Here is a 20,246-nt window from a genome sequence, read left to right as displayed (position 1 = left end):
GGGTGGAGAACACTGATCCTCACATAGGCAAGGGGGAGGTTCAAGTCATGCAAAACTCATCCTGAGGAAACACGACAGAGAACCCTTTCCCCTTAAATAATCTTGTGCAAAAGAAGAGCTTATTGTGGCCCCAGAATAACATTCTTTCCTATTCCCAACATGGCTAATTGTACTGAAAAGTCCTTTGGGACTGAGAAATATTATTAATTCAATTTATTATTTGCTTGCTATGCAAAAGAGTCTCTTACAAAATTGTAAGCACATAATGCATAACATAAAACTGGGAAGGGGGCAGAAACAAATGGGAGCAGCAGCTGGAAGGGCAGCCTGGGAGGGGTGGCAGGGAAAAGCTGCTGGAGATGAAGAGGTGTCCCATGGCAAAGCCGTCTCCAGGAAGCAACCCAGCCCCTTTCCGCTCGGGGATCCCTCAGCACTCCCTCAGAAATGTGTGTGTACTGGATGCTGGATGTTGTTCATGTAACCTTGTTTTTTGTTAGTATATTTGCTGTTGTGTTGTTTTGCTATGTTATTATAAAACGGTTTTGGTATTGTTTGTTTTCTTTGTTGTAAGATGCTTTGAACATGAATGAATGAATAGGTGTCTTGGCCTTTGCCTGAAAAGCAGCAGCAGAAGTTACCAAGTGTGGCCCTGGATCTGGAATTTGGGGCGCATATTTGATACGAGCTGAGAATGTGAAGGTCTGTGGGAGCTCAAGCAGCCATGGCCCACACGGAGCCCCTGCCAGTTATGCTGCTAATAACCTGTGGTGTGAGAAATGCTGAACTCCTGCTGCTTTCTGTGTGGCTGGGCACCGCAGCCACTGCCCTCTGGCAAAAGCACACAACAGTCAAAGCACAGTGAAGCACCACGGTTTGGAGGAACCCTTTCTGCCACCTTCTGCCAGTGTCCACCAAAGAATCAGCAAGAAGAGGAAGGTCTTCCTGGGCACTGAAGACTCTTCCAGTGTTTAAAGGGAAGCTAAACTAGCTGGAGTGACCAGCAGCGCTGACCTGACCTCTGTGGTGCTTTGCCAGTTCTGAAGCGTTGGGCTCAAGAGCTGCCTGGGGAGAAGGGCTGTGAAGGGACTTCAGGAGGCACAGTGAAGGAATATGCCCTTTGTCATCAGGAGGAATGCAAGTGTATTTTCCCCATGACTCAGTAGAGGAGAATGGGGAAAACAGCTTCCATCAGGGCTAGTCCTTCCCACCTCCCCTTTGAAGAAAAAGTTGGGGAAAGAGTGGAGAAAGGGAGAGAAATAGGGATTCACGAGCTGCAACTCACAAACACATCTAAAACCTGGCCATGATCTGCCCCCAATCAGGGAATAGGCCTCTAATGTTGATGTCCCTGGGACTTGCAGCTTTTGAATGCTTTTAAGAATTACTTCATGTATGTACTAATTTTGTTGGGTGTGTGTTGTTTTTGCTTTAATGAACTGCCCTGAGTGGTTTTTAAGAGGTAAGACTAGATATTACAAAAAATAACAATAAGGAAAATAGACCTTAAGGGAGATGATCCCACCCTAGCCCCCCCTGGGGGAGAGCAGCGTTTTCTCCTGATGGCTCTCCTGAGAGGGCCTCCGTCATCAGGAAGGGGGCCGTGGGGAGGGCACTTTGTTTGCCACACGACTCCCTCAGGACTGCCTTGTTTGCTTTAACACCAAGTGGCTGGTGGCAGCCTTCTGCTTTCACAGGCGGAGGTGGTGGAGAAGCAGCAGCAGTGAGGAGAGCCCCCAGGAAGCCCGTGTAGCACTTGAGGCAAGGAAATTGCAAGCACACTTACATGTCGCTTCCACTAGATTTACAAGCGGCAAAGGGGTAGACAGGCTGATTTACAACAGTGAGGTTTTGGGAACTGCTTGGGCCTTGGTGCTGAAACATTTACATCTTCAGTGTGGGCACAGCCCATTAACATTGCCACAAACTCCCCGTGATAATTTATCCACCCATTTCTCAGGACTCTCTTGAGAATCAGACGCTAAATACATTTACAGGTGAAACTTGAAAAATTAGAATATCGTGGAAAAGTTCCCTTCTTTCACTAATTTCAAAGGTGAAACTAATATATGAGATAGACTCATGACATGCAAAGCGAGATATGTCAAGCCTTGATTTGTTCTACAGGTGAAACTCGAAAAATTTGAATATTGTGGAAAAGTTCATTTATTTCCGTAATCCAACTTGAAAGGTGAAACTCATATGTGAGATCAACTCGTGACATGCAAAGCGAGATATGTCAAGCCTTGATTTGTTATCATTGCGATGATTATGGCGTACAGTTGATGAAAACCCCAAATTAACAATCTCAGAAAATGAGAATATTCAAGGAAATCAGCGAAACAAGGATTGCAAATGGAGCAAGATTGGACCTCTGAGAAGTGGAAGCACATCTCGCTTTGCATGTCATGAGTCGATCTCATATATGAGTTTCACCTTTGAAGTTGAATTACTGAAATCAATGAACTTTTCCACGATATTCTAATTTTTTGAGTTTCACCTGTATAACAAATCAAGGCTTGATACATCTCGCTTTGCATGTCATGAGTCGATCTCATATATGAGTTTCACCTTTGAAGTTGAATTACTGAAATCAATGAACTTTTCCACGATATTCTAATTTTTCGAGTTTCACCTGTAATAGCAACAGGCAAACGGATGGCATTAAATATCTGAGTGTCATAGGATTTACCCTCAGGATGTTCAATTGGGATAAACAGACTCTTCTCTGGAGCCCATTTTCTGACAAGTGATGGTGGAAGGGAAGGTCAAACACACCAGTCTTCCTTGTGCCTATATTTATCTAAAAGTCTTAATTCTCTCTGATGCTTTCGCATAACCCAAAAGGGAAAAAGAAGTAATCGGATACAAAGAGCGCATAAGAAAAAGAATACAGCGCATTCAAATTTTGTTATATTTAAATGGTTCATCTCTAGGAAATTCTGCCTTTCCTTGGTGGAAAGCAATTTCCTTAACTGTTTCTAAAACACAATTAGCTCCTCCTTTGGCTTCTGATTGTACAAGGTGATGGCAGTGAAGGGGAGCCACAGGGATCACTGGGTTTTGCAAAACACACTTTGAACAAAGATTCCCAAGCAAAGCTGCTTTGTGCAGCTGTTTCATACCTTGAACAAATCCAGCCATCCTTAATGACTGTGGGTCCTTGGCCCTCTTCCACAAGAGGGCGATCACGTTCCACTGATGGGAGGCTCCTGCCCAGGTTCAAAGGCAGGTGACTGCTTTCCACTGAACAATCGAGAATACCTCCTCCTCCCACCCATCCTGGGCCCAAAGACCCTCAGCAAAGTTAAGCTGCTTGCCTCTTCGCAGAAATCAAGCATATTTCTTAGAACTTCAGAGGCTTTAGCACTAGGCTGACGTTTGCAGAATGTTCTCAACTTTATTGCACTAGTGGCAGAAATGGAAGGACAGGAGGAATATATCCCCCCACGACAACCGTTCCCCCCCCTACACTTCAGACAAGAGGAATGCAGAGGCACAGCTACTCACTGGTCTGGGCTGGATACGGAAGTCCTCTGGCCATCAGTGGCAACGTTGCTTTTGGGCCTCCTGGCCACCTGGGGTCTGGGGGGCCGAACCTACGTGACAGGAGAGTGGAGACATTTTCAGCAGTTCTAGCAAGCTACACAAATTCACACGGAACCTACAAAAATCAACACCTTCCTTTTCAACATGGATCCCATTTCAACATGCCTGTAAACGACAACGACACCCTTTGCTAAATGCCCTGCGTACAATTTCATCAGCAAGACGTCCAACCCTGGAAGATCAGAAGATGGTGGGTGGACAGGCAGAATAACCAAACAAAGGAGTTTGGAGGAGGACATGGGTCAAGGAGGGGGCGCTTGGTTTGCTGTGGGCATGAGGCAGGGAGAGAAAAAGCAGCAGGTGGCTTCATGAAATTCGGGGCATGAACTCCCAAAGTGAAACTTCAGGACCCAGGTGGACCTCAAGAGTTGGAAAGAAGCACTTCAAATTCCTAAATGCCAGAATCTATTTCGGGGAGCCCCCTTTGAAATGGGCTAGGTGCGAGGCCTGTGCAAGAAGGGGGGAAGGGCAACACTCTTCACCATCCAGGGACTTATCCAGCCTGGTGCACAGTAACGGAGAACTCCAGAGTCCGGCACCAAACAGTCTTCAGGGTGTACATCTGTCTGCAATAAATCCACACCCCAATCCTAAGCCCTTTTATACGGAATAACCCTGATTCCAGGATTGTTTACTTGTAAACCAGCGTAGAACCACAGCCTTAGTTTTACCATAAAATAAAATAAAAAAATTGAGCATCCACACAATAATGGCTTCTGAGGGAAGTGCCTCTGAGTGGAGAGCATAGACTGTCCTATTAATGGATGAGGTGATTTGGGTGTCTTTCACTGGTTTTAATGGTGTGTGTTGCCAGGAGCACAGATTCCATTCATCCCAGGAAAGCACCACACTCTCCTGTAGTTAAGCTAAGAGCGTAACAAGAAAGGGAGAACATAGGAAGAGCCTTCTGGATGAGGTCTATCTGGTCCAGCCTCCTGGTCTCCCAGGGGCCAACCACATGCCCGGTGGGAAGTCCACAAGCAAGACATGGCAACAAGTCTACACTTGCGATTCCAGCCACTGGCAGCCACAGGTTTGCTGCCTCCAACAGTGGAGACAGAACAGTGAACTGACGAATTTGAAACGTATCTCCCAGGCAGGTTGTCAAAAGCAACATCAACACTGCAACATACTCACTTCGCTTTGTACCTCACAGAGAGGCCAGGAATGAGCCTTCAATGGGCGGCGGTCTCACCGTGCATACAGCTTGCACAAGACAGGCTCTCAAGCAAACAGGGAGCAGAACTGTACTCTGCACATCACTGGCTACAAACGTGGGTCTTGGCCATTTCTAAGAGTCTCCAAGGGAAGCCCCCAGCCTACTTAACCTCACTTTAAGCAGCTAGCCCTAACAACGATTTAGTTTATTATTTATATGCCGCCCATCTGACAGGGTGGCCCCAGGCACTTTGGGAGGCTTCCAGCATAAACAAAAACATAATAAAGCACCATACATGAAAAACTTCCCTAAACAGGGCTGCCTTCAGATGTCTTCTAAAAGTTGCTTATTTCCTTGACATCTGGTGAGAGGGTGTTCCACAGGGCGGGTGCCACCACCGAGAAGGCCCTCTGCCTTGTTCCCTGTAGCTTTGCTTCTCGCAGGGAGGGAACCACCAGAAGGCCCTTGGCGCTGGACCTCAGTGTCCGGGCAGAATGATGCGGGTGGAGACGCTCCTTCAGGTATCCTGGACCGAGGCCGTTTAGGGCAACTTGGATGTTGTCCTTCGACTGGCAGGTGAAGAGATGTTCTTGGGCCAACAGGCTTTGGGGAACTGACTGTTTTTAATGAAAGGGCTGGGCTGGTGCCATGCTGTTTTTATTTTAACTATTTGTAACTTTTAAACATATTTTATATATTTATATAGGTTTAATTCTATCAATGCTTCATTGTTTTTTAAATGATTTTTCCGCTTAAGTTTTTAACGTCACAGGAAGGCTTTCTTATGAATGTACCTTAAAAGAAAGGGCTTCCCACGGCCAAAACTGGCCTAAGTCAATCTTTTCTTCTTCTTCTTTTTTATTGATTCATTATGCAAATAAAGACAAAGAAAAGAAAAGAAAAAGAAAAGAAAAACACACACGCACACACACAAACGCACACACACACCCTACATACATACAGACAAAAACAAAACAGGTACAAAAATAAATAAGCAACGAAAATGGAACAAATTCAAAGAATATGCTGAGGTGCTGGCTTTTCTGGGATGGGTTCCATTTGCTTATTTTTTGGTTTTGGTTTTGACTTCCGTCAATCACTCAGCAGCGCATTTCCTGTGGCTAAGACAGTTTCTCTGTATTTCATTATATTCCTCATCTTGGTATGAGGAGGTCATATTCTCACTTACTGGTTTATTCTAAACACAGCCAAATCCTGGTTGTTGAACCTTGATTCAATAAATAAGTATTTAGGCATTCTCATTCCTTCTGGATAGTTTTTTTAGACTTATTCCTTAAGGCTTCGGTTAGCTTAGCAAGTTCCAAGTACTCACTTAACTTTTGTAGCCATTCTTCTTTAGATGGTATATAATCACCCTTCCAATTTTTGACTATTAATACCATAGCCGCCGTTATTGCATAGAAAAATGGTCTTATTTTTTCTTCTGGAATTCTTCTATTTATTATCCCAAGAAGGAATGTTTATGGCTTTTTATGAAATGTAATTTTTAATAGTTTTTCATTTCATCGTAGATTGTGTCCCATAATTTTTTGATTTCTGGGCATGACCACCACATATGAAAAAGGGTTCCCAGTTGCGATTTGCATGTCCAACATTTATTGTTGTGGTTTTCATTATTTTTAGATAATTTGACAGGAGTAAGATACCACCTATACTGCATTTTCATCCAATTTTCTCTTATTTGGTAGCATGCTGTAAATTTTTGGTTTTTCTTCCATACCTTCTTCCACATCTCTAGCTCTATCGGGTGTCCTACATCCTGTTCCCACTTTTTCATTACATCTTTTATCTCTTTATCCTTTAAATGCCAATTCAAAAGTAACCTGTACATTTTGGATAGGGTTTTCTTATTAAAGGTAAAGGTAAAGGTACCCCTGCCCGTACGGGCCAGTCTTGACAGACTCTAGGGTTGTGCGCCCATCTCACTCAAGAGGTCAGGGGCCAGCGCTGTCCGGAGACACTTCCGGGTCACGTGGCCAACGTGACATCGCTGCTCTAAGCGGTCCCTATTTATCTACTTGCACCCGGGAGTGCTTTCGAACTGCTAGGTTGGCAGGCGCTGGGACCGAACAACGGGAGCGCACCCCGCCGCGGGGATTTGAACCGCCGACCTTTCGATTGGCAAGCCCTAGGTGCTGGGGCTTTTACCCACAGCGCCACCCGCGTCCCTAGGGTTTTCTTATTATTTTGCAGCAAATCTTTCTCTAAAATAGAGGTTTTATTCTCAAAGCCATTCAGTTTTTTATCTCTTTCAAAAACAGCGTTAAGCTGGTGATGTTCTAGCCATGTTATACCTATTTTCTTTAGCTCTTAATAATTTTTTAATTTAGGGCAATAATTTAATTCTGTTACTAGATCTTTATAGGTTGGCCAATTATCACTCATATTTTTCTTGTGGATCGGTATTGCTTCAGTCGGCGATAACCACCATGGACTTCTTGGTTCTAATATTAATTTATATTTCTCCCAGGCGGCATATAAACTTCTCCTCACTATATGGTTAAGGAACGCTCTATGTGATCTTACTCTATCACAGCCCAGGTATCCATGCCATCCAAAAATATTGTCCTCAAAATATATTCTCTTCTTCTGTTTTTAATGACTTGTATACCAGCCTCCATCTGAAGATCACAGGGTGGTTCGCAACATAAAAATACAAAATGAGAGCACAATCACAAGGCTTTTTGTAAAAGATACAGCATTTTTGTGCTTTCCAGGGTTTTTGTCTGCAGAATAAATATCGTTTGTTTGTTTATCTTTAACAATTTATATATCACTTAATCACAAATGTGTCCAGGCAGTGTACAAAAAATTCAAAAAAGTGAAAATAAAAATAAATTAAAATTATAAAATCAGAATTCAGTAAAAATGCCTGCTGGAATAATAGTAATAAAATAATTGGGAAGTTCAGCAGGGAGGGGGCCTGCCTGACCTCAGCTGAAAGGGCGTTCCATGCAGCAGAATGCTCGGCTCCTGGTGGAAATGGAGCACCTGAGCCACAGAAGAGTGGTTTTCCCAAAGAGGGAGGAGTATAAAGGACCAGGAGGCTCAGGAGAAACCCGTCCCAAATCTCTTAAGGGTCTTGTAAACTGACACAAGAACCTTGAAGCAGGTCTGTCAGTGCACGGGCAACCAGTGCATGCTTTTGAGCACCCCCGTTACGTGCTGGGGATAGTCTGTCCCCATAAATAATCTAGCTGTAGACCAAGTCCAAGGCTAGCCCCACAGAGAGGGCATTGCAATCATCAAGCCCTGAGGTCACCAATGCATGAATCAATGTGAGCAGGCTATGCCAGCCCAAGAATGGCTGCAGTTGGCATACCAGCTCCAGCTGGCAAAAAAGCACTTTAAGGGGTTAGAAGTGCCTTTTGCCAGCTGGGCTACTTGAGCCTCCTGCGACAAAGATGGATCCAGGCGAACCCCAAGCTGCGGACCTGTTTTCTCATAGGGAGTGTAACCCCTTCCAGAGAAGTCCACAATGGAATAGGCTTTGGGGGACAAGCAAAGTGCTGGTTTATGAAAGACAAAAAGTGGGTTCTCTCTCTCTCTCTCTCTGCTATGGCGAGGGACTCAATGCCAGATGCTTCTGACCAAAGGAGTCGTGGCTGACCTGCCCTCCCTGAAGCCCTGGTTTGCACAGCGGGAAATGGCCCTGCCAGCATGCAGCTCAGCATGGATTCAGCATTTTGCATTTGAAATTTGCTATCAAAGCAATGGCATGAGGGCAGGAGCGCTGGGGAAGCAGGGAGGACCCCGGAGAGGTCCTGAATGCCACTGCCCCATGGGAAGGAGGGAGGACCAGATGCCAGAGGCCTCAGAGAGTGGCCTGCACACAAGGCTGACTCTCGCTCTGCAATCAAGACGGCTTAAGGCGGCGAATTCATGGCAGGAATAGAAGGATTAAGTTTGCGGCAACTTCGAGTGAACTTGCAAGGCGGAGAAACATGGGGGAAAAGAACAACAGAGCTAATTAGAGGAGCTGAGCTGTCAGAGCGCGGCTGCATGGCTCAGCGCCAGCAAACAAAAGGAATGGCTTGGCAATCAGCAGGATCGATGGAGGAGACTGCTTCATTAGGGATGATAAAACACAGAGAGAAGGAAAGGCAAGAGAGAGAGAAAGAAGGAGCAAGGGGGGGGGGGAGAAAGAGGGAGAGGGAAAACTGTTTAATTAAGCCTAAAGCTGGCTTGTCACTGTGCGGCGAACACTTTCACCTTAGGGGCAGCCCTCTCGGGGTGGGGAACGCAGCCCGTTCTTGCCAGCAAAGGCAGCTCCCCAGCGCCAGGGGAGGGATGCTAAAGAGGATTGTGTTGGATCCTGAGAGGACTATTATGGGGGAGAGGGGTTGGGAGAAGGGCCAAATCACAGCAGGATTTCAGACGCTACCAAAGAACAGGGTTAAATGCGCACTGAGTGCAAAAGTGCCATGCGCCTGTGCAACAATGTGGAGGGCAAAGGCCAATCATGTGAGGGCTGAATGGGCAGTTTACAGGAATTTCTGCCTACCTGGGGACATCAGCTGACCTTTATGGCACATGAGGAATCTGCCTTCCTTGAGCAACACACACACACACACACACACACACACACACACACACACAGGTTCTTAGGGAAAGAGCACTGGAGGCTTAAAATGGATCAGGGTTCTGGAACCAGGTTTTTATTCTAAGAGCTGCTGCTGGGAAGAAAGAAGAGGAAGGTGTGGTTTGTTGGTCAGCCCTTAGAAACTGAAGGTTGAGGGGTCAGACGGAGGCAGCATGGCGGCAGCAGCAGAAGAAAAGAGCTCCTGAAGCCAGCCAGAGTAAAAGGCTCTGGTGACCGATTCCCGGACCCCCCAGAACTGCTGCTGCCAGCACTGCCAACGGAGAGGAATTGGGGGTGCCCGGGCATCTATCAAAGGAGCCAAAACACCCCCCCCACGACCTTGATTGAGCCGGAAAGGCACCCGACCCCCCCCCCAACAGCCAAGAGGAGCTCCAAAACCCGGAGGACAGTGGAACTAACGCAAAGAGGGAGAAAGAAAGGGAGAGAGGAAGAAGAAGAAAGAAAGAAAAAGGAGCCCCAAATTTACCGTTGCTGCCCCCATCTCTGCCGACGGGAAAGCAGAGGAGAGGTAGGTGAGCACGGTGAAGGCAAAATAGGCTTCGGGGAGGAAGGGAAAAAAAACAAAAACGCACGTGGCTGAGCCCTACCGGGAGCTCCAGCGGCAAGGAGAACACAGAGAAGCTGCATAACAAAGGAGACCACAGAAAAGAAAAAACAACCTTCCCCCCCCCTTTTTTTTTTTTTTAACACCCCCCTTTTTTTAACCCCTTCCTCCCCCTCCCTCCCTCCCTTTAAAGAAAATATATATATACATCTTTCTTATCCCTCCCCCCCCATATACCTACTTTTACCACTTTTCTTTTTAAAAGAGGGGCCACTGCTGCTGCAGCCACCCTTTATTTGAATCTTTACTTTTATTTCTATCTTTTCTACTCACTATTTAAAGACACACTTTTCCACACACACATCCTCAATTTAAACCTCATTTTATTTCCACCTCAAACCCCCCTCTTAAGATTTAAAATGGCAGTACCCAGAAAACAGCCCTGAACCATCACAGGCCATTTCCTGGGACTGCCACTCCGCCCCAGACTTTCCACTCTCTTTTACCTACCCTCTTTTACCTATACTTTACTCATTAAAAAAAATAAAAAAAAAATAAAAAGCTCTATTTAAAGACACCCCCCCCCCTTTTTTTTTTTTTTTTACCTTTAATTCTCATTTTTATCTTTTACCCGTACATTTTTGGTTGCTTTTCTGCAGACGGAGAGTGGTGGCGGTGGTTGGGGGGACATATTATTATTATTTTTTAAAAGACAGAGCAGAGCCATACAATTATTCTTCTTTTCTTTCTCTTTTTAAAGCTCTTGTTCGCCTGCTCCTGAGGGGGGAATCTATCGCCCCCAGCTACGACCACCACTCTCTTTTAAAACAAAAATTTCCTCCATATACCCATTTGGAGAACAAAAAATAACTGCATGGTTTTGTTTGATTTGTTTTTCTTAAGAATAATATTTCCCCCTGGTTATTGTTGTTATTTTTTGCTTGTGGGAAAGTAATTAAAAATGGAGGAAAATTAAACATATACCCTCTAATCTCTTGCATCTCTACCTGCTAACCCCCTTCCCTTTATATGAACTGTCTGTCCATTAGTCTACCCATCTCTGCTTACCTGCCCCCCCCCCGCCTCGGCGGCACCGCTGAGGCATCTACAGAAGCCCTAGAGAAGTTCTTAAAACACAGGCTAGAAGTGACACAAATGACCACCTAATCGAAACGCTCTGTAAAAGCCACCAGCCAACAAAGCCTGATCAGCTCAGCAACCCAACAATACCCAGGAATCACCACTGCCACAACTCCTAACCATCACACGCCCAACCCCAAGAGGACGCCAAGCCAACCTCAAACCAAAACCATCAGGGAGACCGAGATGACACCAACCAGGGAGATGGCAAACAATGCTAAGATGGTAGCTCCCCTTCAAGATGATGACCACCCAATAACGAAACGAGATCTGAGGGAAATGGAAGCACGATTAGAAGAAGCACTGAAGGCCACAATGGCTCCCATGCAGGTACTAATCAACAATCTAACCTCCAAAGTGGAAGCTCTAGAGAACAAGAACCAAATGCAAGAAAGAATAATAGAACAATACCGGGAGGAGAACGCACGTGTGAACAAGAAACTGGACGAACTGGTAAACCAAATGGAAGCAGAACACAACGAGATGAAAATTAAGCAAGCCGACCTTGAAGACCGCAATAGACGTTGTAACATCCGCTTCCGCAACTTTCCTGAAAAAACAGAGGAGAAAAGCCCAGCGGACCTAATTATACGCTGGCTGAAAAACACAATCCCAAGCCTGAAACTTGAGGCAGAGGACTTGGAGAGGGCTCACAGAGCCCTAAAACCTATGCCAAAACCCAGCGCCCCCCCGAGAGACATCATTGTATGTTTCACACGCTACCGAAAGAAGGAAGAAATATGGCACCAACTCAGAAACTCAAGCAACCTTCGATATGGAGAAACCCCCATTCTGGCCTTACAGGACCTATCGCAGGATACCCTAAACCGGAGGAAAAGCCTGCGCCCATGCACCCAGCGTCTCCAACAAGCAGGGATCAAATACCGATGGGGCTTCCCCTTCCGCCTCATTGTAACAACGAACACAACACAACACATGGCTACCAACATACCCGAGGCCCTGCAACTACTAAAGAACCTTGAACTCGACCTCCCGCCGGAATGGAAACCGACAAACCCACCAAGCGACAGCCCCAACCACGAGGAAACAACAGCAAACAACTGGACAATGGTACAGAAGAAAAAGATACAACAGAAGCGGCGCAACAACGCAAACCAATACAGGCAAGCATCATGCTCAGAACCGTCCCGCCGGCCATACGACACAAGAAACCAGACCAAGATCAACCAAACCAACTCATCGCAGATGGACAACCCTACAACAACAACAACAACCCCGGCTGAAAGAAGCAACCAGGAAAAAACCACAAACTGAAGGACTGGTGATTCCCCCCCTTTTTTTCCCCTCCCCCCCAAAACATAGATTTAGTTAACACCATCAACACCCCCCCCAGCCCCGCACCCCCACAGAAATCCCCACCCCAACACCAGTCCATACGACCTCAACCACATTCCCCATCACCCACACCTTCAACATCCTCATACTCCATACTAAGGAAAAACAACTCCAACCTTAATAACACAATCCACAATCAGGCTAAAATCTGATACCCAACCAGCACTATGGTGGCACCAGAGCGTACCAGCACCCACATCCCCACCCCAACACACCAACAATGTTGCTCATAATACTGGCAACACTGCTTACAAACCTTATACCTGACAGCGACGTTACAAAGTCACTTCACACTGTCTCGCTGATCACCCCCTATCGCAGACAACAGGGGGGACGGCCTGTCCTTGAACACGGCCTTCCACACCAGCTGAGACCTAGGACCAACTGGCTAAATGCCAGATGGCCCAAAATACCCCAAACAAACACCTATATGACTACATATAGGAAACTCCCTACAACTTACCCCCTACTCTTTAACCCAAATCTCACTCTAATCCTACTAGCCTCCCATCCACCACACCCTAGGTCAGCGCAACCCCACTGGTTCTTTAAACAACACGAAGAGAGAGACACAAGACAACCCGAACGGGTTGGCATGGAATCGCCCCACATAATAGATAAACAAAATGGCTAACCTAAAAGCAATTACATTAAACGTGAGGGGGCTGGGAAACCCCATCAAAAGAAAACGCATCACCTCATACATAAACACCATGAAACCACACATCACCTTCCTACAAGAAATACACAATCCACCCAAAGGCAGCAAACTCCTGAGCGACCCCCGCTTTAGTCAACAGTGGGTCGCACAAGGCTCAGGGAAAGCCCGTGGTGTAGCCATAATACTCAGTAGGGACCTGAACTTCACTGCCACAACAGTCCTCAAGGACAAAAAAGGCAGATTCATTTTCGCTAAAGGGACACTAGATGGCAAAATCAAACTGACAATCGGCTCCATATATGCCCCAAACACGAAACAACTAGAATTCTTCCAGAAAACACTAAACAAATTCCTCTCCTTCTCTGAAGGGGAAGCAATCCTAGGAGGGGACCTCAATCTAAATATGAAAGGTATATCCCTGAAAGATATCCACCCCACAACCCCATGGGCAACCTTCCTCCGAAGGAAACCCCCAACAACCAGGAACTCTTACAAGTTACTAAAAATGCTAAAAAACAGGGGTCTCTATGACATTTGGGGTGAGCAAAACCCGGGAGACATCAGCCATACATTCCAATCGGGACGCCATGATACAGTGTCCAGACTGGACAGCATTCTACTCACACAGGGTCTGATTCCCTCAGTAGAATCAACAAACATAGGTAACATTAAAATCACAGATCACGCCCCAGTAGAAGTCACTGTTAAAATAGGAGAAGGAACACAAACCACCCCATCCTGGTCCTTCAGTCCCATCCTAACTACAAACAAACAAATTAGAGAGAGTCTCACAAAAACCCTCCAAAACTACTTCAAAGAAAACGATGTAAACAATACAACAACCCCCCTCCTATGGGACGCAATGAAAGCGGTCACCAGAGGAGCTTGCATAAAAGAGAAAACATTCCTTAAAAAACAAACCTCCTCAAAAATTAGCAAAATAGAACAAGACATCACAGCCCTCTCATCACGCTACAAACAAACAGGATCTAAAAAACTCCTCAAACTTATAGAACAGAAAAGGAGAGAACTAGACTCCTTAGAAATCAACAAAACAATGATCAACATTCTATACTCTAAACAACGTTTCTATGAATATGGAGGGAAAAACTCCAGAATACTAGCAAATAGATGTAGGAAAAAAGCACTCAAAACAAGAATACACTGCATCACCAAAAAAGACGGCAACATAACATTCTCCCCCAAAGAAATAATTTCAGAATTTGCAGAATTTTACTCCAACCTATACACCTCCCATAACCCACCAGAGAGGGAAATCAAAAAATTTCTAGCAGGACTGACCATGCCTACCCTAACTGATGAGGAGCGGGAATTCATGGACAGCCCTATCACCCCAGAGGAAATAGATGCGGTCCTCAAAAACTTGAAACCACACAAAGCCCCAGGCCCAGACGGCTTCACAGCAGAATTCTATAAGAAATTCAAAGAACCCTTGATGCCCTACATGACCCGCCTATTCAACGACATCATAAAAGGAGGCCCCATCCCCAAAACCTGGACCCACTCCAAAATAGTCTCCATCCCAAAACCACTAAAAGACAGCCTCAAAGTAGAATCATACCGCCCAATCTCATTAATAAACCAAGACTACAAGATATTCACATCAATCTTGGCCAACCGCCTAAAAATCTTCCTACACAAGTTAATAGCCCCAGACCAGACTGGCTTTGTCCCTGGCCGCAATATAACAGACCCCATCAGGAAACTACTGAACCTGATCGAACACAGCAAGGCAACCAAACTCCCATTGACAATTATGTCCCTAGACATACTCAAAGCCTTTGATTGCTTGGAGTGGAAATACATATTAGCAGTACTAACTAACATGAAATTTGGCCCCAACTTCCTACAAATCCTCAAACAAATATACTCCCAAGCCTCAGCAAAATGCAGAACTAACAATATGGATTCTAACACTATAGCTATCCAAAGAGGCACGAAACAAGGATGCCCGCTGTCTCCCTTCTTATTTATCCTGGCTCTGGAACCCCTAGCAATCCGCATCCGAGCAGCCACAGACATCAAGGGAGTGGAAATAAAAGGCAGGACCTATAAATTAGGGCTCTTTGCAGATGACCTAATGGTCACAACACCAGACCCCATAAGCACAGCAACCTCCCTAATCAGAGAACTCAACGCATTTGCAATGGTGTCGGGCCTACAGGTAAATTTCACAAAGTCAGAAGCTATGTGCTTCAACACCCCTCCTCACACCCAAAAAGAACTCACGAAGGTCACCAAAATAAAACTTTGCCACACCAAGTTCAGATACCTAGGGGTACAAATAACCAGAAACCTCAATAAATTATACCTCCACAACTACAAGCCCCTGTGGCGACAAATTAACAAAGACCTAAAGAGATGGAATAACATGAACCTCACTCTCTCAGACAAAATAGCCATGATCAAAATGATCACACTCCCAAAACTAACCTACCTACTCCAAACCCTCCCAATCTGGATCCCCTCAACCCAACTTCACAGTTGGCAGAGAAAACTACACTCTTTCATCTTCTCACATAAAAAACCAAGAATAAGCCCCAAATACCTGCACCTCCCCACCTCAGAAGGAGGATGGGGAATCCCCAACATAGAAGCATATTACAACGCCAACCAAATACGCCATATAATCCCATATATACTAGAAGATGAGACAAAACAATGGGTACACCTAGAGAAGGACACAATTGAAAACACCTGCACCACAACATACCCACTCCTCCCAAACAAACTAAAGAAAATTCCCACAACACTTAACAGGTACACACAGACCATGCTCAAAGCATGGAAAACACAAATAGGCAAACTATCCCCAACCCCATCCCCACTAATACCCCTGGCGTACCACCCATTATTCCACCATGCAGCACAAAACCTCAAGATAAAAACCTGGCGAACCAAAGGCTTGTATCGCCTAATAGACTTTTATAAAAATAACAAACCCTTGTCAACACAAGAAATACAAGACAAACTAGAAGACACCCAAATGCCCTGGTTAACACAACACCAACTACATGCCCTCTTAAACAACCCAACAGTAAAATCAGCAGCAACTAGGCCCCTGACAACCTTCGAAAACCTCCTCCTAACAACAAAGGGAAACGGTAAAGGGATGGTATCCGCAATATACAAAATACTACTCCAAAATCTCGCAAATCCCCTAGACGCAATCAAAAATCAATGGGAGAATGACATAGGCTATGAGATAAACCCCACTCAATGGACCAGAATGTGGTCTAAACCCCCCTTTAAATCCATATCAACGAAAAGAAAAGAACTCACACTGAAACTCACCTACAGGTGGTACCTAACACCAAGGAAACTAGCGCTAATACACCCAGGAACCTCACCAAAATGCTGGAGAGGGTGCACCTCCACAGGCACATACTTCCACATGTGGTGGGAGTGTCCCAAAATCCAACTATTCTGGACAACAGCCATACAAGAAATTTGTAAAATAACTAAGCAAGTAATAGACACCACCCCAGAATTGGCCCTACTAAACATCTTCCAAGACAACAATGCCCATTTACACCACAAAGAACTCATAACCCACCTGCTCTCAGCAGCCAGAAACACCATAACCAGACACTGGAGAGACCTGTCAGGAGTAAGCATGGACCAATGGTATCAAATAGTATGGGAAACAGCCCTACTAGAAAAATTAACTAATAAACTGAAACTGACACGGGGACAAACAGAAGAAGATGCCTTCACCCCGGTATGGCTCCCCTTTATCACACACACAGCCCAACAGGACAATGACAATAATCCACCAACAGCATACAAATCAATATGGCTAACCTGATCCAAAACACCCACCCACCTCACTCACACACGAAAACAAAGATCACCACAGCCAATCACAAGCAAACAATCACACCCTAGGCCAACCCCAACCTCTCTCACCACCAAAGGAACACAAGTGAACAACACAAGCACGCTGACACCAAACTCTACACACATTAAACATAATAGAAACACCGCCACCCAATCCCACCCTTATCCATCTTCCCTCTCTCCACCCCCCTTTCTCTTTTCTCTCCTTTTTTTTATTTTTATTTTTATTTTCTTCTCCCCCTAATGCCTCAACAAATGAAACGGATTTGTAAAAATGTTACATGGGGAAAAATATATATGAGGCACTACACTTCTGTAAAACAAGAAAATCCTTAATAAAATATTAAAAAAAAAAAAAAAAAAAAAATATTAAAAAAAAAAAAAAAAAAAAAAAAAAAAAAAAAAAAAAAGAAACTGAAGGTTGAGGTATTCTGAGGCAGCCAACCGCGGGCTTCCCTCACGATGTTTTGGACTAATAACTCCTATCTGCCCCAGCCACCGAAGCCATAATGCAGCTGATGGGCACCAGGCTAGTAAAGGCTGCCCCACGTGGATTCTGTGAAGACGTCACTTCCTGAACCCAGCTGCCATGAAGTGCTCCAAGCAACAAAGAATCTGGATAGGAGCGTTGCAGGGTGGATGAGAAGAAGCACACAGCACTAGGTTTGTCCTCCACAAACCTCCATAGTGCCGCAAATGGGATCTGGCCACTGCCACAGCTCAAGTAGATTACTGCAACGTGCTCTGTGCATTTGGAAACTTCAGCTGGTGCAGAACGAAGCTTTCCTACCAGTCCAATTCACAGTGCTGGCATTGAGCTTGAAAGCCTAACGCCAACAGTGGGGGACATGTGGCCCTCCAAATGGTATTGGACTCCAATTCTCATCAGTCCCAGCCATGGTCAGCAGTCAGGGATAATGGGTATTGTTGGAAGACAATATCTGGAAGATCACAGGCTGGCAAGCCTGGGTATAGAAACATATGATTTATTCAAAGGGAGGGATCCCTGACACATTTCTAGCAAATGATCTTCACCGGGGAGAATGTGACTTTTTAAAACACATGCACGGAAATGGAGAGACTTTGCAGACTGTTTTCAAGGCAGATGCCACTGTGAGCTTGGGCCTGAGATCCTGGGACTACTTTCTAAATGACTTGGTTTTTGCAGAGAGGAGTCCTGCGAGTAGCAACATGATCTGAGAGACTCTGACTGCATGAAACCATCTGTGAAGCTCCCAAGAATGACTTGGGAGCATCAACAGTTTTCCTCCAAGTTGGTTCTGTGTAACCAAACTCCCCCAGGTTGTGAGAAATTGGAATGCTGTGCAGGGATGTCCCTCCCGACATGTCCTGCGAAAAGCTTCCCATCTAGGAACAACCAGCTATTATGGCACCTTCTGCGGTTAACTCCCAACCCTCTAATCCACCATGTTTGGCACACAGATGGGTGACAATATCTCAGAGGACAACTAAGGCATTGCAGCTGAGAGATCAAACACCCTTGGCAAAATGGGCTTTGATGTCAAGACCAGCCAGCTTGGAGCAAGGTTGCTCAGCAGCATTTTGTCTTTGTAAACTCTTGCTGCAAGGGCCTGCTGGGAGGAGAACAAGGGGGACATGACCCAAAGCTTTTAGCTATAGGGTGATAAAACACACAGAGAAAGTTTATTTCCTAGGTAATGAATCTCAACAAATCCTCAAGGGTCTCCGGCATCAAGGGCTCTGAACAACAGAGGCAGAAGCAATCAGCACCACCTTTGACACATGTAGGAAGGGAAATTATCAATGCATAAATCCATAACAATGATGTGCCGAGCTGAACACCCACTGCAAAGACATGCACGACCGGAACTAAACTCAGAAAACATGCACTGGAAGTTTAGAGCAACTGGCACACCCGACCTGGCTGCCAACCAACAGGAGCAGGAATCTGAAGCAGCAGCAGCAGCAGCAGCAGCAAAATTCCCTTATTCAGTTTTAGCAAGACAGTTTGGAAACTTGCCCTTGGTTTCTTTGATCTCACTTTCATGGAAGAAATCGGATTAAAGAAAACAGGGTTCTCTGGTAAAATGAGGGTTGCCAGGACAAAAATCCAAAGACTGCAAGGAGAGCAGCCTGAATGACACCAACTGTGGCGCAGGGATTTTGGGGTGGGCAGTCAAGGCGCGTTTTTCACAGCAGGAGCAATGGCGTCATCTGCTGGAATGGCGTTTGTCAGGGCCAGGGGGGGCTGGGGGGCAGATCTTGCCCAACACAGGATCCTTTTTAGCTTACTGAACTTCACTGCTGACCAGGGATGTGTTCTCACCCATCCCAAGTCCAACATGCTAACCCCTCTTCCACACAAGGCACCAACCTCCTTCTTTGGGCAAGGAGGAAGAGTCCTAGAATCAATGCCACATCTTTGCAGGTATCTGGCAATGTGGACATGTGAAGGAGAATGAAATGCTGCTAAAAGGGGACCAGCATTTCCTCAATGTAGATCCTGTACCGAATGACAGTACACTGCAAGGTCCTCTGCTTGAAAAGCTACTTGTTTCCAGTTATATGCTGATTACTGAAAGGAAAAATTAACCTGATCTTCATTTAGCAAGTCTACATTTCTGTGATTCTATGACTGCTTTTGTTTTCTTCCAGAACACATGGAGGGCACAGATCCAGAGTGCTGAGGATGTTTGCAAACCCAGGGTCCAAATTTAGAGGCCGATGCAAGTCTTCAAAAGCTCACTAGCTAAAACTGCATGTGGAGCCTAGAGGAACTGAAAATGAGAGAAAGGTGTCACAAGAGCAGCAGAGACCCTGCTGAAGACAAGCAGAGCAAAAGGAAGACCTTTAGACTTAAGTCTACCAATGAAAGGGCAGCGGTTCCCTTTTGGGCTTGGCAAGGCCCACCAAGCAGGATTTAGTAAGACGATGGAGAGCGCAGGGTTAAAGGTGGCAGCAGAGAGGAAGAACGGCCAGCTACTCACGGGCCTGGAGGAGCGGTGGATCTTGGGAGGAGGTGGTCTTGCTGGTCGGGTGCTTAGCTGTGGCATCAAAGCGGAAACTTCAGTCATCAGCAAATACAAAGCACACTTAACATTGCTGCATGCTAAATACGCAGTGCCTTAAGGCCTCCTTGAGATGCACCCCCTAGCTTTTTGCAGCTGACAGGTCTAACACCACTACAGGGCAGGTGTGAGTAAATGGGGTGGAGAACCATCTCTAGTCCATTTCAGGAGCCCTTTGGGGGGATTAGACAAAGTCACGGAGGCAGTGGCGGTGGTCTATCAATGGATACTGAATGTGACTCCTC

General features: G+C 45.7%; 2 protein-coding genes across 15 annotated transcripts in view; one reads left to right on the top strand and one right to left on the bottom strand.

The window, feature by feature from the left end:
* Positions 1-20,246, bottom strand: part of DENND1A (DENN domain containing 1A) — a 271,090-nt gene that overhangs the window by 13,115 nt on the left and 237,729 nt on the right. For 8 of the 14 annotated variants that reach the window (XM_028716002.2, XM_077922279.1, XM_077922276.1 and 5 more), the window contains 2 exons: positions 19,921-19,977; positions 3,508-3,596 (listed from right to left, as the gene is read on the bottom strand). In XM_028716002.2, coding sequence (XP_028571835.2) covers positions 3,508-3,596; positions 19,921-19,977 — 146 coding nt within the window. The remainder of the gene's footprint in view (positions 1-3,507; positions 3,597-19,920; positions 19,978-20,246) is intronic. The other 6 variants (XM_028715997.2, XM_028715999.2, XM_028716001.2 and 3 more) reach the window with 1 other exon arrangement.
* Positions 9,542-12,400, top strand: LOC144326133 (uncharacterized). Its single transcript, XM_077922287.1, has 2 exons — positions 9,542-9,897; positions 10,983-12,400. Exon 2 carries the CDS (start codon positions 11,260-11,262, stop codon positions 12,346-12,348), a length of 1,089 nt encoding a protein of 362 aa, XP_077778413.1. The 5' UTR covers positions 9,542-9,897; positions 10,983-11,259; the 3' UTR covers positions 12,349-12,400.

Source organism: Podarcis muralis, chromosome Z (genome assembly GCF_964188315.1).
Source record: "Podarcis muralis chromosome Z, rPodMur119.hap1.1, whole genome shotgun sequence".
NCBI classification, from domain to species: Eukaryota; Metazoa; Chordata; class Lepidosauria; order Squamata; family Lacertidae; genus Podarcis; species Podarcis muralis.
The sequence above is the reverse complement of the archived record's forward strand: the minus strand, read 5'-3'. Positions and strand labels throughout refer to the sequence as shown.